The 17500-nt window shown below is 41.7% G+C and overlaps 4 protein-coding genes, 1 long non-coding RNA gene and 1 pseudogene across 12 annotated transcripts in view; 5 read left to right on the top strand and 1 right to left on the bottom strand.

The window, feature by feature from the left end:
- Positions 1-1159, top strand: part of LOC134189772 (uncharacterized) — a 3237-nt gene extending 2078 nt beyond the window's left edge. For all 5 annotated transcript variants that reach the window (XR_009971536.1, XR_009971535.1, XR_009971534.1 and 2 more), the window contains 2 exons: positions 1-54; positions 1020-1159. The exon at positions 1-54 is cut by the window's left edge. Coding sequence is in view for 2 of the 5 variants with exons in the window: in XM_062658146.1 (XP_062514130.1) it covers positions 1-54; positions 1020-1144 (179 nt within the window). In the remaining 3 variants the exon portion in view is untranslated. The remainder of the gene's footprint in view (positions 55-1019) is intronic.
- A 20-nt stretch (positions 1160-1179) lies between these two features.
- Positions 1180-2132, top strand: LOC134189773 (uncharacterized). Its single transcript, XM_062658148.1, has 4 exons — positions 1180-1389; positions 1456-1515; positions 1592-1630; positions 1695-2132. The coding sequence occupies exons 1-4, from the start codon at positions 1180-1182 to the stop codon at positions 1857-1859; spliced, it is 474 nt and encodes a 157-aa protein (XP_062514132.1). The 3' UTR covers positions 1860-2132.
- Positions 2133-2547: 415 nt separating this feature from the next.
- On the top strand, positions 2548-12573 carry LOC134190025 (uncharacterized). Of its 3 annotated transcripts, XR_009971568.1 has the most exons (5): positions 5591-5852; positions 5909-6151; positions 6224-6340; positions 12223-12301; positions 12357-12573. It is a non-coding gene; the product is annotated as an uncharacterized LOC134190025 (long non-coding RNA). The 3 variants fall into 3 exon arrangements; XR_009971567.1 differs by lacking the exons at positions 5591-5852; positions 5909-6151 and adding an exon at positions 2548-2653; XR_009971566.1 differs by having other exon boundaries at positions 5591-6151.
- On the bottom strand, positions 8492-9697 carry LOC134189835 (zinc finger SWIM domain-containing protein 1-like; annotated as a pseudogene).
- Positions 12574-13462: 889 nt separating the features above from the next.
- LOC134190407 (uncharacterized) lies at positions 13463-14397 on the top strand. The gene has a single exon (XM_062658859.1). The coding sequence runs from the start codon at positions 13651-13653 to the stop codon at positions 14395-14397; it is 747 nt and encodes a 248-aa protein (XP_062514843.1). The 5' UTR covers positions 13463-13650.
- A 301-nt stretch (positions 14398-14698) lies between these two features.
- The window catches only part of LOC134190075 (uncharacterized), a 5152-nt gene continuing 2350 nt past the window's right edge, over positions 14699-17500 (top strand). The window contains exons 1-2 of one of the 2 annotated variants that reach the window (XM_062658494.1): positions 14699-14804; positions 17449-17500. The exon at positions 17449-17500 is cut by the window's right edge and continues 284 nt beyond it. The gene's annotated coding sequence lies outside the window, so the exon portion shown is untranslated. Of the gene's footprint in view, positions 14805-15626; positions 15719-17448 lie in introns of those variants that run through there. The other variant, XM_062658493.1, reaches the window with a different exon arrangement.

Genomic DNA, 17500 nt, shown 5'->3' with positions numbered 1-17500 from the left:
AAAACCCAACGGTTCTTTCTGTACCAGCAGAAGACCCACAAATATCTTCCAAAGGTGACTACAATTACTAGAATGAAACAGCAGAAACAGTTATTTTTTTATGTCCATATAACCTTGTTATAGTGACATGTAGTCAACAGTCAAACAATTAATAATTTATTGATCTGACGGTAGTATAAATTACTAATGATCTGAATAATATCAGGGCTACTTGTAAGTATAGGTTATAGACCGGTGGCGAGTGTATAAACGAAATATACCCCGCTCCGCCCACGTTGGCAAGAGGGCGAAGCCCGAGTGCTAACGAGCTGGGCACAGCGGGGTGTATTCGTTTATACACTTGCCAGAAGGTCTATAACCGGCTTGTAGCACCCAGCTGAGGCATTGATATCCTTGCACAAACAATTCACATCTTGATAAACCAGCAGCCCAGGCAGTTATACGGCCCAATTTATTGACCGGTCAATATGTAGCGGAAGTGGGATATGTCACTTATTGTAAGCAAATACTGGACAGTGATTGACACAGACGAAGCTAGGGTGCTACAATAATTATTATTTAAGGTAAACCATTTCAATGTGATCAGCCGAATTTCACATCAGACAAATTCTAGCTGAACTTTACTAATAATAACAGTCAAGAATAGATTATCTATTCTATTCCAAGTAAGACCAAAAAGTCAGAATTCACTTTTCAAACAGCTATCAAATTTTCAACAAAGCTACACAAACATCCTGACCATTAATTCAACTAATTAAAAAAACATTCAATGTCTGTCTGACCAGTTGTAATTGGCTCTGACAATTGATCCAGTATTGAAACGACTTACCCATATTTTTTAAATAAAAAGTTAGATGCAATAGTTCATTGTAAACCAACTGACATAGACAAGCAGATGATCTTTGGACTATGTAGTTTAGATGTCCTAGTAGTGAAATAAGGAATTATCATAATATTACTTGGCAGACAGATAGATAAACAACACTATAAAGAGACTAACTAGGTGTTATGCTTTGCAGCAAGTGCAACACAACTCAATTTGGTGACAACACTTTGTCACACGATATGCCAAAGAATTGAACAAGGCAATTTTAACATTATGATTTGCCAAATGTACTGTCTCACCTCAAACAAGCAGAATTAACAAGCAGACTTGATCAGCATACACCATCTACAGCAATGTACAATAAAACAAAAAAAGTGGCTCCAGGAAAGAAGAATGAACAGCAAGTCAAAGGATTTTACAGAGTGTCAGCAAAGAAAGGCAGATGTGTTATAGTATCAGAGCTCGCCTTACGAGGTGTTTCACATATAGCCAACTTGTATGTTTGTCAACTTAGAGCTCCAGACCTGCAAGAAGCAAAAAGGATAAAAGATATTGTCCATAGGGTAAGTTTCATAGTTAGTTCTAATTAATGACATTTCATGACATTGCAATAAAAGACCTGTTGACAGGACACAGACCATTTCCACATGTTGACTGATGATGAACCTGAAGCATCTGAATGTTCCATGGTAGGCATTGTACATCTACAGTTTGTTTCTTTCAACCAACCAATTTGAAAGATAGCACCTGTTCATTGCATTACAGGTGTCTGATCATACTTATGCAAGAGCTAGTCCTGCTGCTGTAAGCAACAATACCTCACTACATAAAGAAGACTTCTTCATAACTTACGTTCATGTAACTGTAGGTAATTGATTATACTCATGGACTGACTGGCGACACATCTACAGTGATCAGAAGACCTGTTCCTACCCCTCATCGTATGCAAGTTGGCAAAGGAACAAAGATTGATTGGATAACAAAAGAAATGCGAAAGCAGATGGAAAAACGCGGAAACAATCAGTTTGTATAATGTGGTTTAATTAATACATCAGCATTCCTGTGTAACATCTTGTTATCTAGTTGAATAGTAGTTTACTATGTTTGTTCCACAGTATTTCAATCCTCTCCCAATTTATCAACAGAATACACATTCTAATTGCTATTTATTTATTATTTGTAAACATTTGAGACATCTAAAACATCACACACACGCACACACGTACGCACACAAAATAACAGTTAGCTTGGCTGCTACCAGAGTATACTTTGTATTAGATGTTTACATGCACAATCCCTATGCTAGCTAAACTTACACGCAACTCGCTTCAAAAGTTGATAATAGCAGAAAGACCTCCGACGCCAAAGAACTTAGGTGTACGTGTACAGCACTGTACACCATGCATGATGCTGTACGTACACTCAGTGCGATGTAATGCGCGCTACAACGTACGGGTACGCTTTGAACACGTGCTATGTAACGCACACTAAGAGTCCATGGTGACATCTAACGGGCATCAAAAAAAATTTGCGCGCAGCGCAGCACGAAGCAAGCGTTCGGTTGCAGCCCAAGACCTTAACGTACGTTAACGTCCACTGCGTCAATCGGTGAAGTGTTAATTAATTCGAAGTGGCTACGGGTACGGGCCCGTACCCGCAACTTGCTCCGGCTACTTACGGCACACTGGTCACATGACGTTTCACGCTGGTCACATGACACTCTCACAACTTGCGATTTGTCGACACTGTACGTATACGCATAGCGTTGGGTCGGTAAGTCAACGAAGTTGTCACAGCTAAGCAAGCTATAATCTTAGTCGGCAATAGGTATGTCTAGATAATTATCTATACGTAAATATGGCTATAGCTAGCTAGCGTGGTAGAGCACTAGCTACATTACGCGTGCATGGTGGCAATGTCTGCAAAACCAGTACTTTTTCTTTGGCTTCTGTTTCAGCCCCACGCACTTCATGTGAAACCACTGAAGGCAGTGGTTACACAAAATTGCTTGTGACTCATCATCTAGATCATGTGAACAGTACTTGCAAATGTATCCTTGAGTTTCCTGCTTCTGCCGTACAACTTGGGTCACAAGCAGCCAAGCATCGTGTTGAAAGCACTTCCTGATTAAATGAATGGGATCATATAAAGAATGCGCACCACCGCTCTAAAACGCGCCAAATAGGTGGTGCGAAGCGTGCTCAGCCACGTGTTGATTCTATTAATATAAAATACCCGTATACTCTGTTTATCAGTCACGATTTAGGGTCTGTCCCACCATTAACGTTGCAGGTGGCACAATAAATGCATGTTGCTTACATAAACCAACAGAACAGGAGTGGCTACGGCTAATTTGCAGAGAGTAGCCATCCGTTCTTGCGTACGCTAGTTACCTGCCTTGTTCACGGGAAAATTATGGCGACTGCTGATATTTACGCAAGCGTGCATGGAGTTTGCTTTGGTCCTGATCCACAGCGTGATGTCATCGATTTCATGCAGCGTCGAGGACTTATTTCAAGGCAAGAACAATGCAACAACTGTCATGGTGTGGCCATGGCAATAAAATCGTTTAAAAGATGCAAGGACGGTTATATTTGGAGATGTCCTGAAAAAACTGCAGAACGCAACGGTAATATTTAAGTTTGCAATATGTGGTACCCTAAAAACATTATATTACTATAAACAGAAATTCTTATTATAGTTCAGTTCGACGTGATTCATTTTTTCAACAATCAAATGTTCCTTTGACAACTTGGTTACTTGTAATCTACCACTGGTGTTTTGAGACACCTGTGTCTCAAATGAAGGATGTTTGTAAAATATCTCTAGTCACTGGCATCCAGATGTACCAGTACCTAAGAGATGTGTGCTCGTGGAAACTCCAACAAAATGTTATTAGACTTGGTGGCATTGGTCCAGTTCAGTCCAACGTTGTTGAAATAGACGAATCCTGTTTTTCCCACAAACCGAAGGTAATTGCATTGAACATTACACTGTTGACTGTTAAGAGTTATCCTGTGAAATTATACAGCATCACAGAGGAACAGCACCACGTGACCCAGTGTGGGTTTTTGGAATTGTTGATGTAACACAGCAGCCAGCACTGGGTTACATGGAAATAGTTCCAAGAAGAGATGCTGCGACACTTTTACCGATCAGCACAACACATACTGCCTGGCACAATAGTACATTCTGATGGATGGAGAGCGTACAATCGGATTAACACACTCTCCCTGGTGGCAGCTCACAGGACAGTTAACCACTCTTTAAAATTTGCGGACCCTGGCACTGGAGTACACACTCAACATATTGAATCATATTGGAATCGAGAGAAAACAAAACTGAAAAAAATGAAAGGGTGCCATCGCCATATGCTGCCGTCATATTTGGATCAATTCATGTGGCGGGAGCGTCATGGCGTAACTCACGCGGCAGCCTTTGCCGCCATCACGTTGGATATCAGCCAGTGGTATCCAGTACCCTAGCTAGGTGTCTCTCAACTTCTTCTAGCGTTGCAGTTTAACCTAAACAGTTGTGTTGTAATAGTAAGTTCAACTTGTCTTATAACAGTAGTAGGTAATTACGTAAAAAGCTGACAAACCTTGTTCTTTTTTTGCAAATGTGTAGTTACCCGGATGGAATTAATATTAATTGATAGAGGGTTGGGTTGCAGCTTCGTTGTTGTTGAAAGAAAGCCTAGACGCTGCATGAAATCGATGACATCACAGTGTGGATCGGGACCAAAGCAGACTTCAGGGACTCTTACGTAAATATCAGCAGCCGACATAATTTTCCAGCGAACAAGGCAGCGTACGCAAGAACGGAAGTCTACTCTCTGCAATTTAGCCGTAGCCACTCCTGTTCTGTTGGTTTATGTAAGCAACCTGCATTTATTGCGCCACCTGCAACGTTAATGGTGGGACAACCTTAAATCGTGACTGATAAAGAGAGTATACGGGTATTTTATATTAATAGAATCAACACGTGGCTGAGCACGCTTTGCACCACCTATTTGGCGCGTTTTAGAGCGGTGGTGCGCATTCTTTATATGATCCAATGAATGTCTACATTCTCATCCAGAACAGCATCAGTTACCATCTCTGGCCTAGCCTCGACATCTCTTTCACTAGGCAGTTGTTGTGAATTTTTCAGCACATCTGCTGCCAAATCTGCGTCCACGAACCATTCTAGCATTACTGCACAATGTACAGAGTAACTAGCTGGATGTGCTTGTTAGTCCAGATAAATACCTACCCTTCTCCTTTACTGATGTGTGCAACTTAGTAAATGGCTGGAGAGTTTTCAGCGACTTCTTTTTTGATGGCAGGCCTATCACTGTTAGTTCGTGTCCTTTTGGTCTTCCTCTCTTTCGATATGTAGACGGCATCTTGATACCTGACATGAACAAATGTAATTGTCAATGCACCAAATACTGAGTACACTCTGATTTCATTTTATAAACTCACTCTGGAGATCTTGTTTGATCTTTGATTTCTCAAAGTCATTATCCTGTGATTTAACAAGAAGAGATACTGTGATACAAACAGTCAGAGACAATTCATTTAGTTAATCCATCTTTCTCCAGTGCTACTTTAGTGGCTTAAACAGATTTACGTTTTCGATGCGTCTGTCTGTGTAGACATGCAGATATGTGTTGCAACTAACGAACGGCAGTTAATTAATCAGTCAGTCAGTCAGTGCACAGTGCCATTCAAGGCACTTTTCATTAGAATTGATCTCTACTATTTGCGCTTAGTTTTAACTTGTAGTTTGCTGTGACCGTGATTCCACTGTCATGGATAATATTTTTGACTTTTGGTGTTCTGTATTTAGAAATTTGTGTCTATAAATGATTTTGTCAGTCAGTCAGTCAGGGAACATGATGAAATAGTTGCTGTTGGAGCAGTTGCCTTCATGAACTAAATCTTCATCACAAGAAAGAAGTCTTTTATCGGTACATAGATAATGAAAGCGGCGGACATAGTTGTTTTTGACTCTGATGCTGGCTCCAGCAGTGACCTAACTCGTAAGTAACCCTAACCCTAACAGAAGGAGGTTCAGAGCTAAGCATATGCATGTTAGGTTGGCATTAGAGGACGTTCTATCCTGACTGGGTCTTTTTAAAATTGGGTATGATATCATACCTTGGATGGAGGAAAGTCTAGTTTTTCAACGATTCTGCCTCCTGTCTACCAATTGTATAAGAAGGTCAATCATCTTGTTTATTTGATGGGTAATCAAGGAAGTATCATCAAGTCTCACAACAATGGCCCTGTCTCCTCTGCTGCCATGTACCCTATGGTTGTATATAGCACAACAAGCTAGGTAGATAAGTGGCTGCTATTACATGCAAATGGCACAGAAGTTATGTACACGACTTTCTCTTCTGTTTTTCAGGTAGAAGAACCAGAATAAGCATCAGTCCTTATTTCAACATTTTAGAAAGAGGAGGAAAGGCAAAAAACAATCAGAAGAGGTCGTGTAACTCTTCTATCCTTTAGAAGACCGTAAGAGGTAAGAAATGCATCTCATATCTGTGTACCATCTGTTTATTTATAGTATTGTATAAGTGTAGTTTATCGTACGATGGGCGTGCTATATATGACTTTATAACCCCGTTCTGAGTGCCGGTAAAGCCATATTGCCCGCTAGTCTTATGATAAGTTATTTATAACATGGTCACGTGGCATGTAAGTATAAATGAGACTAAGATAATAAGCAGAAGTAAGTTATTGCATACTTGCTGTGCAATACGCCATATACACCACCTCAGTACGTGCTTGTGACTGGTCGCACGTCACGTGATCATGGTATAACATCCAATATGGTGTGGTGAAGTAAGGGATACTTTAGACTACGTCACGTGATCTTTAGACAATCTGATTAGTCAAATGGGGTGTTCTATACATGATAGAAATGTCTTTGTAGGTTCAAAACTGCCACCGTACCAAATTCACTAATCACATACCTCTAAAGGTCACGTGATATATTCTAAATATTTTAAAGCATGGTTGTAATGGGGTCCATGTATTTTATTGACACTTCAACCTCTCAGGCTTATCAACTAGATAATTGGATCTCCCATGTGGTTCTGTCAACTAGCTTATTGGTAAGCCTTGAAGGCTTTGGATCAATAACAATGTACATGGATTTCCACGACTCATGCTATAACTATTACGTGGTATAGTATACTGCTGCTTTTTGCCCATGCTGAAATAACGCCCATGCCCGTATATATGCCCATGTGCGACAGGTCAGAACTTGCAGCCTGAAAAAACGCTCATGCCCAACTATACACCCATGCCCAAGTATAGCCCAGGATACGCGTGTGCAGACAAAACAAAATGGGGTCCGCAGAACATTTGTCTCCGTCTTTGTGTGTTTGATGATCTGGTGTCAGTGTTGAGTAAAAGTGCTTACCGCTAGACTCATATCTTCATTGCAATTACCAATCCTGATGCTTTTGACTGACTTCAGGCCGACCACTCCGGTTTGCGTGTGTAGTGTAGTTTCTGCGTGTATGCTGATGCTGTATGGATACCAGTACCTTTGATCTTGCAAATGGATACTTGCAAGCATTTGTGGTATTTCTGTCATCAAGTGTTTTAGATGATGACTGGCCAAACGACAGCATTTTGCAACCATGTATATGCTTGGTACCAAAATAACGTCCATGCCCTAGTATACGCTCAGGAAAAAGCGTTTCTTTTCTATACGCCCAGGGCGTTATATTACAGGAGAATACAGTAGTATAGTAGAGTATATTACACTGCAGTACAATACAGTATGGTATAGTATGGTATGGTATGGTATGGTTTGGTATGGTATGGTACGGTACTGTATAATCAAGACACTACTTTCCTCATAATGGCTAGAAACACTTGTAGTGACTACGTCATACTATGTAGAAGGTTAGTTCAATAATTGCTATCTGTATGTCAGTCATTTGAGCAGATCTAAGAAAGAACTATAGTGATCACAATTCACAATAATACCATGTCAGTGGAGTATATATTTAACTTACTTGTTGACTCTCAAGCAGTCGTTCTGCTCTTGTCTCTACTACAAACAATGCATTCTTTGTTGTTATACAAAGAAACAACACTGGACTCAATGTCGTATGTAATATCAGGCAGTATGCAAAAGTTGAAGAATATACCTAGTTGTCTTCGGTTTGCCTTTGCAGCAGTTGGTGTCGGGATGCAGGCATTCATTTCTGATTCTTGTTTCATTTTTACTGATGGAACTGTAAGTGTCAGAACATGTTTCCTTTAAGTATTACTATTGCCAGTGGCAAAAGAGTTTACCTTGTTGAGCTCTGTTTTTGTGTGTTTCATTTTTTGAATATTGTTGCTTTTCTTTTGTAGAGTCTGCACACATTTATGTTTTTTTGTCAAAACAAAACTGACACCATTTTGTCTTTAACAAAGTAAATATGTACAATGTGTGTACCTACTTGTTGCATCAGCATGCGCATGTGTGTTAGCTCACATTTATTGGTGTATGCACACAGTTTGTATACCTAAACCATTGACTAATGCAACTGTTTCTCCATTTTCCCATGCTGTAACTAATTGTTTCAACAATTCTAATCGCTTGGTAAAGGTTAGTCCAGAGTCTTCTAAAGCTAGGGTAGATAATTTATTTGTGACTCTTGAAACAAGTTTAAATTTCTGAAACTGAACCAGAGCATACTGCAGGCAATGTTGTTGAAGTTCTAGCCATGTAATACAAACCTGAGAGAGTGGTTGTGCTGAGTTATGTGTTTTACGCAATGAACTAGTAACAAGAGATACAGTCGACTGATTGCTGGCAAAATCCTTTGAAAAGACTCTGTGCATTGACTTGAAGTAGTGTAGTGTCCACCTTTTGTCACATAATTCTTCGTCGAATAAGCTCATGCCAATGTCAGCCCTTGCGGACAGTATATGACGGCATCGGAGCCTCATTGAGAGCCATCCTAGACACCGGCATGAGGTTGCAGTTACTGTAATATTGCCTTCACTAGAGGACACATGATACTGCTGATTTTCTGCACATTTTAATGCAACTTTTGCAATCATATCCATTTGCTTTTTCACAAACTTATAGGCATAGGGAGTAAGGCACCGCATATAATGCTTGCTTGCTTCATCAGAGGTTGAATGAAATGCAGTGGGTACTTTCAAAACTGAAAGACTTGCATTATGATCTCGTTCTGACCGTAGTACTCTCAGAATAACAAAGAACTTCTCAGTGAATGTTTCCATGGAGGAAAAGCGGGGAATGACAGATTTTAATTTGGCATTTAGTGATTCAAGTCTATTGTTGGTCGCGTTCAAGAAGTTGCCTGTGCTGTATTTCATACCCATTGTCCATTGCTTACGAATGGGATGCCACTGCTTGTTGAAGTAGTCGATTACAGCTGCAGGAGCGTTGGTTTTGAAACGAGAATACAATTTCTGCATATTTTACTTCATTTGTGGCATATGCCATTTGCTGGAGAAGTTCCAAATACAAGGTTCTCTGACCTGATGTGATGCCCATTTTTTCACAAGAAATCTCTCGTCGAAATGACCTGAGAGTGTGGTAGAGGCAAATCAAGAGGTCAGCATTTGGAAAATTTGATGCTAGTACGTCACGTTCAGTCATGTCCTTGTCTGCCATCAAGACTCTGGTAGCTGTCCAGGATGGATTGTTTTCTTTAAAAATAGACATGATTTTTGATAGTGATGTTTCGGTCTCTTCAAGTAACAAAAATGCCGATGCAATTTCACTTTGCCCATTGCCATCTTCTATGAGGATAATGTATAATGGGAACCGCAGCTCAAGAAGCTTGTAGGTGGCATCAATAAATAATATCTCAGGGTAAGCATCAAATGCCCTTTTCATTAGGTCATCTTGAAAATGGACTCCCAATAGTTCTTTTTGGTCATTTGTCATTACATGCACACTTGAACCTACACGTGACCACCCCAAATGCACATTATAACAACACATTCTACAGCATTTAAAACCTACATAATAACCTACCATATTGCTCTGTCTGTTCCTTGACAGTAACTTCTAAGTTGTTACGGGTACTGCCACTTTTCATTAGCGTAGATAGATTGCTCAGGTCCTTTAAAAGAACCACTTGGCCTGTTTCGTTTGACAGTTTATCTTGAACCATCTTCTTGTTTGCTTGTAATGACAGCAACTTTTGCGCTTCTTGCTTGTCATCATTGGAAAGCTTTCTCTGTCGTGATAGTTGCTTGAAGACTTCCTATGAGAACAAGAAGGTGCTGTTATTGTCTCTAAAGTACTATAGCCAAGTGCAATGCAATATGCCATGCCTTTTAATTATTGAATGTAAGGATGACAATAATTCTTACCTTGCTAATGTCATGATTATGCTGGAGGTTTATACTTTTGATGGTCAATTTTTGTCCATCCGTTGATGCTACAATTCTCACAAAACATGCGCATTCCATTTGAAAGGTTCTGCAATGTAGTGAAGTTGTACATATGAAGGTGTTGAATAGCTATTACGACAAACAAATGAGACTTACGAGTGATTAGGGCGTTTTCCTGTACCCCGTGACTGGAAGTGCTTTCCACCATGAATACAGTTATACTGTAATTCTGAAAACCTTAAGTCAGAATTGAAGTTCTTTTTAGTTGCTCGCTTCTTGGCAGATTCTAGTGACCTGGATCTCCTAATGTAGAGTTGTACAAATGTTGCTCTTTCGTAACTAGAAATGCAGTGCTTTAGCTCTTCAAAGGAGGAAAATTCTTGTCCAGTTGTGAGCTGTGGAGCTGTTACAGAAGAGATGTCCAAGTGAGTAGTAGACGGACTCCTTTCATTGCTATTCTCTGTACCTTCGTCACATGGTGCATTTTTGTGACAAAAACTGTCTTCTTCAGTTTTGCAGTCTTTCTGCTTCAGGCTAAGTCTAAGTCTAAGTCTGCTTGCTTGAAAAGACGATGCCGTGGGTACAAGTGCAGACTTATCAATGATGTTTGTCACGTCAATAGTCTGAGTGGATATCCAACACGCTAGCACCTTGCGTAGGTAAGGTGAATATTTACTTGCTTGCCAAAATAGAGTCAATTTTGACTTTACATCATTCAGAGCCATGTGGGGTGAGCATATACATTCCCAGACATTTGTTGGGGTAAATGCAGAAATTGCAACAAATGTAAATGCTATTATTCCACATGCCGATGAACACTTTTGAACAGGAAAGTTCAAACAATTTCGAGAACAGATATGTTCACCATTGGGGCCAAACATCGGCTTATGCATTGCAATCGTGTGATAGAACATTTTCATTTGCTTGCTAAGAACCCTTTTCAGTTCTAAAGAAACCGGCTGTGTTTCAACTGACAGATTGATGGGAATAGGAAAACCTAAGGGATCACAGTAGTAGGTAGTTTTAGTACAGACATCTATTACAGCTACCACGCAGTGACTTCCTGTTAGCAACTTGTTGGAAGCCATGGTGGTCTGAAGTAATTGATTTACTGAAACGTTTAAGATCAAGAATGCAAGACGTACGTTTTCCTTGCCTTCTGCAGCTGCTAAAACAGCTTCATGCAATCGTGTTTTGTTATATTCAGAGAGAACTATGCACAGACAGTCTCTTGAACGTTGATTTAAGACATCAGACAAGTTTTGCAGAATGTCCTCTGTTAGTCAACGATTGCAAGTCAACATGGAAATTTGATGACTGCTTAAGTTACCACATGCCGTCGTTATGGCAGATGCTGGTTGGTTCCATAACATGTTTTTGAATAGCTGGAAACTTTGGTTGTCGAGTGGTGTCACATCCAAGAAGTCAGGAATGGTTAAATTTGTAGAAAACCAGTTTTTCTCAAGAGTGACCTAACAAAAAATTAAATGGAGAAACATTAAAGAACATGTTACCCCTAGTGCAGAATTAGGTAGACATCTTCGCAATGGAATTATGTTGCTAATAGGCTACTGTTCGCATGGTAATGTTGACAGTTGTGGCACAGTGATGTTCTATTAATGTCAGTTGTTGGTACATCCAAGTATAAGAATAATTAATTGAAAACTTTACTGCAGTTTGGAGAAGTACCGATTGCGTTAGAATTAGCACCATATAGTTGCCTAATGAACTGCTTAGATGGCCATGTGTGGCCTGCTCAGCTGACAGCTTATGAAGTGTTGGCATGCAACCCTAGTCCTGAAGTAATATCAATTATGAAAAGTTTTCTATTGCGCTATTTCTGAATTGCATAATAGTATGGTAGAGAAGCAAAACTGATAAAACTAGTTTCGGAATCTAGAAAGCTGTGACATGATTTTAATATTGATTGATTTAATTGAAAGATTTGAATGTGTGTGATTGCATATGATCTGTCTGATAGTAGTTTGCTTTATTTATATGACTCCTCAACTTTCCTCCTAGGACCATACTTTACTCATGCTGAAAGGAATTTTTTGTGGTAAGCTGATTATTCTGTTCAAAGAGGGAATTGAGTCGCAAAGTATGAGGAACTAATTCACAGTTCGGAAATCAATTATCAATGAGTGCTTCTTTAGAGGCTTCCTTAGAAGCAGTTGAATTAGGACAAGAGGAATGATATATTTATTGTCGATTCTATATCTTCGTTAGGCGAGAAAGAGGTGACTACTTTATATTTGAAGATTAGAGGTTGCTTTATATATTGTCTGTATAGCATATGGTATTTTGCTTTGAGACCTGTTGCTGGTTTTTAAAGTATGTTCTGTATCTATGTTGAAGATGTATTACAATAAATGACAGAGGGCACGGAGTGGTGTGAATTACCGTATTTATTCCAAGTCAGCAGTATTGTTGGCACCAACTGAATGTAAACCCTTTTATTTACCAGATACATGTGCGTGCATGCTCTTGTGAAGTTCATGTCAATTGTACGTATGCAAGGGTCAGTACCACAAACAATGTGTTCTTTCTTGCATCAATCATATTTACCTGTGAGGCGATGGATTTGGCTTCGTGTATTGCTAGGAACTCTCTAATTCCATCAAGATCAAATACACCAAACAAGAATCCAGCATGCAGCCTGGATTTCATCTTTACAGTCACAGTCTTGATTGATCTTTCCGGCTAGTCTTCTGCACACAGACTCACTGGGCATCACAGTACTGGTGTGGGGGTTGCTGAAAAGAGTGCTTCTAGAGACAGTGATGACCTGACCCTGCTCTGGACTCACACTAGGAAACTTCAGTCTACCGCATTCCTGCCTGGTCAGCTCTCTGATAGACCTACGAGTGTGAATCGTTATCGGAACCGCCCACCATGTATATGTACGGCTTCAGTCAATGATTGTCTAACCTGCCTTTGATTGTCGAGCTTGAGAAATTCGCAAACATTTGGGCGCGAAAGAAACTGGCGGTGGTCAGAACACACTTGCGCGGGGGAGATTTACGCGGGTAACTTTGAAGTCTGCACGTGCAGACAGTCACCGGCACGTGCAAACAATGCGCAAGCGTCAGAAAAGCAAAGCTGTCATGTGACCAGCGTGCCGCCTCATGTGACCAGTGTGCCGTACCCGTAACCGGAGCTAGTTGGGGGTACGGACCCGTACAGTGCGGGACAGCATAAATCCCCCCAAACGTAGCGCACGTTAGAAAATTCGCCCTGCATATTTATAGACGTTCTTACATATGCACGTGATCGCCGTGAGAAGCCCTACAGAATGACGTCGGTTTTGACCACGTGGTTTGCAAGATAACGAATTTAGATTAGCGAGTGTTGATTGGCTGTCTAACAGCTGTGGCTGCATTGCGATTGGTTGATGGCACATTATTGCCATGGATACCGTATTCTCTTAGTCCCCTCACTGCCATCATCATGGACGCCATGCGTTGGAGTAAAAGAAAGAAACAACTAGAAAGGGTTGAAGCTATGAATGAGAAAAGGCTGAAGCTTAGACCATCTGAAGAGGAGGGGGCCCCTTCGGAACCAGCATGTACGGCAGAGGCAGACGCTGAAACACTAGACGGGGACAGCGATTCGGTGCAGTCTTTTAGCGATGATGATGTTTGGAGTTGTCTGGATGAATGGGTAAGAGCTTTGGGAATCGTAGATCTAAAGATGCTGTCGTTGTTGCTTTTCGAGTTTCACCGTAGGGAGACATCGCAGACCGTCAAAAGGGCCGCAGATGTTGTGTCGCAGATAGTACACAAAAATGAGGGCACCATCAGAGATTGGCGGAACAACTTTAGACATGTTAAAATAATGTTTCAGTCGCGTCTTGTATTATGTAAACTAGATCACGTGACCAATTGTATATTTTTATTATCATGCCTATCTTTGAGTGTCATTCACACTGCATCTAGAGAAAAATTAAAAAATGTGCTTCTGTGGATATTTAACCCTGTTTGTCTAATAGCGTTTGGTACACTTCTGAATTCGAATAGCGCGTGCATGAAAAACGATAGGGCGCGAAGTGAGACCCTTAGTGGGGCCCCTCTTGCGGTTAAACTCAGAATTAATAAACAATCTCGAAAATCCATTTCTGCAGTTTTGTTGCACATCATGGTGACAATCTTTCATCGAGTTCTCAATCATCTACGGCAATATTCCTATTTTTCGTAGGGCAATACGGGAACTTGAGGAGACGTCTCCATTATTCTCGCCGTGAGAGAACGAAACTCTTTCGTTTATCAAATTAAGCTGGCTCGTTGTAGCAAATAAACTTGTACACCACTGGACCAAATTTGAAATAGGTAGACCAAACCAAATTTAAACTGTGCGCGTTTACGAATGACATGCGCATTGGGGGGATTTATGCTGTCCCGCACTGTACCCGTAGCCACTTCGTAATTATTAAGTTAGCTAGCTTAGCTCTGCAGCCAATCAGAAGTCGCCTCTAGAGATCTGCGTCATAGCTACATTGCGCGCATACGATTGTGGGTCTAATCGTCTCTCACGTCTCTTCTGGTTCTGGTGATCGTCGTGTGATCGTCGTATGATAGGAAGTTCGCAGTGTTGCTGACTTTCAGGTAAGCCATCGCTGCATGCATGAATGCAGTAGAGATCAGTGCTAGACTAGGAGTCTGGGATATCGATGTGTCTCTTACCATAGCTCTAGACAACGGCTCGGGGGAGTGAAACTATTGTGAGACCCAACACGACCCAGTCTAGCTACTGTGTTCAAATTAACCTTTGAGTCTTGCTTGACGTTTGTCCGGCAGCGAGATGCTTGCAAAAGGATGTCTATAGGCTTGGTTCACAATATACAAAAGACCACACGCCCGTCGGGTGGCGTCGGAAACGGCCTAGACATGAGGTGTAGTGTGAATCAGGGGCACATTCGATTGGACTAGAGTCTGGAAGACACGCCGTTCTTCGAACCTCTACCGGCACCTGCTGGTTAGAGGTTGAAAGAGCGGCGTGCTCGAGCAGCAGAGTCGGTAGGGTTCGCTCTTTCGACTATAGCGGCAGAACTGTAGAAGTTGGAAGAGCGGCGTGCACACAGAACCTCTTCTGGAGAGGCTGGAAGAGCCCAATCGAATGCGCCCCAGGCTTTACGCGCACTAGCAAACTGTAGTTGCATGCGACAAGCGCGCCACGCTCTGCTTGCATGCTGGCCAGTCTGCAGCACGGTCGCACTTCTGAGTACACGTAGCACTGACGGGTTGACAAGGTCAGTATGAGGATGCTAGGTCTCTTGCAGATCACGTTGACCTTCACACAGCAAGTGCTAACGAGACTGTGGTTTCACCAGGTTTCATTGTACCCTCCTAATAGTCTCGCGTAGCCGTGGTGCTAGGCATACGCCCACGTCTTTCCAACTAGTAATTAGATGAAGGTTATGTTGACAGGTGATAATAACTGGAAACATTCTTCTCTCTGTTGTCGACGAGAAATCACTTGTTGGAAGGCTTACAACAATCAATGGACAGACTTTACGATAGTATGGTATTGTTCTTGGTATAGGGCGTTTAGTTAGCTACGAATTGACGCAAACTGCGCGCTAACCTCTGCATAATTAATTATTTCGACCTGCCGTGCCATCACCTCGATCTCTTCCCGCAACCCTTGAATTTGCTGATCTAGCCTAGGAAACGAAGCTACGTTCGGCAATGTATCACAAACATGCTCGATCCAGCTGCTTCTATTTAATCAGCTGGTCCACAAAAGAATGTCCGACTAGTCTTACACTTGCCAAGATATCTACATTGCTTGAGCATTGCGAGAGCCGTTTCTTTTTCTTTGTTTTCCGTTTGCTGGAAAGAGACTCGACGCACAAAGCACAACAGTCTGGATCCATTGTGTAAACTAACAATCAACTTGCGTAGGGTTGATTACACTTTTACGTTAATGTAATTATCTGCCACCCGGAAGTCGGTGGCGGCTGGCACCACTACTTGTGTGCAATTTCACCAAACCCTTCCCCGCCGGTAGATATAAAAAAGGGGAGGGGTTTGGCTACGCGAGACTTACCCTCCTAATTAGATCATTTAGAATGCGAGCTGTTGTCTTCGTTCATCTGGCTTCACTGCATAATTTCTTTTTTGCTGTAATCGACGTTTGCAATTTATTACATTCATGCAATAATTCTTTTTACCGACGTAGTGTGTATGTTGACCGCGCATGAGCGCTTTCATCTAGATTACAAAAATGTGTGTGTGTGTGTGTGTGTGTGTGTGTGTGTGTGTGTTTGTGTGTGCGTGTGCGTGCGTGTGTACGTGTGCGTGCGTGCGTGCGTGCGTGCGTGCGTGCGTGTGTGTGCGTGCGTGCGTGCGTGTGCGTGTGCGTGTGCGTGTGCGTGCGTGTGCGTGCGTGTTTGTCAAATTGTGTGTGTGTGTGTGTGTGTGTGTGTGTGTGTGTGTGTGTGTGTGTCTGTGCGCGCGTGTGTGTGTGTGTCTGTGCGCGTGTGCGTGTGCGTGTGCATATGCGTGCGTGTGCATGCGTGCGCGTGCATATGCGTGCGTGTGCATGCGTGCGTGTGCGTGTGCATATGCGTGCGTGTGTGTGCGTGTGCGTGTGCATGTGCATATGCGTGCGTGTGCGTGCGTGCGTGCGTGCGTGCTCGTGTGCATATGCGTGCGTGTGCGTGTGCGTGCGCGCGCGCGCGTGTGTGTGTGTGTGTGTGTGTGTACGCGCGCGTGTGTGTGTGTGTGTGTGTGTACGTACTATATGAATGGCCGTAGGCATTCAGTAATATCTGATGTGTTGTTCACTTTCTACAGTAAAATTGTAGGGGTTCATAACGAAGACACATATTACACGAATCTAGACATTCGCCTCAATTGCTGCTGCCTGTGCACTTCGTCTTACTTCGCTAGACATCTTTCGCCCTTCAGTTATTAGTATTATCTATGCATGCTGTGCAGTTGGAATGTAAATGCCACCGAATTCCACATTTGTAAACAACAACATGTGCACAAGAGATAGATTTAATTAAGTCAAACATTAATTTAGTAATTAATTAACGTAGTACGTAGGATGAGTGTGAAATTGGGTTATTTGTAACATGTCCAGTCATTGGACTTTGAGTATGTTAGTCTCAGATTTACTTACACACGCACACACACACACACACACACACACACACACACACACACACACTGTCACACACACACACACATCAATAGAAACATATCTGTCTTGTTATTATAAACACTACTTTTGCTCTGGCAGATACTTGACATATAATGGCTGATCAACAAATCACAAATGTACAAATAGCAAT

The sequence above is a fragment of the Corticium candelabrum genome, chromosome 14 (assembly GCF_963422355.1).
Source record: "Corticium candelabrum chromosome 14, ooCorCand1.1, whole genome shotgun sequence".
Lineage (NCBI taxonomy): Eukaryota > Metazoa > Porifera > Homoscleromorpha > Homosclerophorida > Plakinidae > Corticium > Corticium candelabrum.
Note: the sequence above shows the minus strand (reverse complement) of the source record. Positions and strands in the feature narration are given on the sequence as shown.

What these genes read in the sequence shown, in the direction of transcription:
- LOC134189773 (XM_062658148.1), top strand. Translation starts at nt 1,180, where the DNA reads ATGTACAATAAAACAAAAAAAGTGGCTCCAGGAAAGAAGAATGAACAG. An exon ending in AAGCATCTGAATGTTCCATG is followed by an intron (nt 1,516 to 1,591) that starts GTAGGCATTGTA and finishes ATTGCATTACAG; the next exon opens with GTGTCTGATCATACTTATGC. An exon ending in CAAGAGCTAGTCCTGCTGCT is followed by an intron (nt 1,631 to 1,694) that starts GTAAGCAACAAT and finishes ATGTAACTGTAG; the next exon opens with GTAATTGATTATACTCATGG.
- LOC134190407 (XM_062658859.1), top strand. Translation starts at nt 13,651, where the DNA reads ATGGACGCCATGCGTTGGAGTAAAAGAAAGAAACAACTAGAAAGGGTT.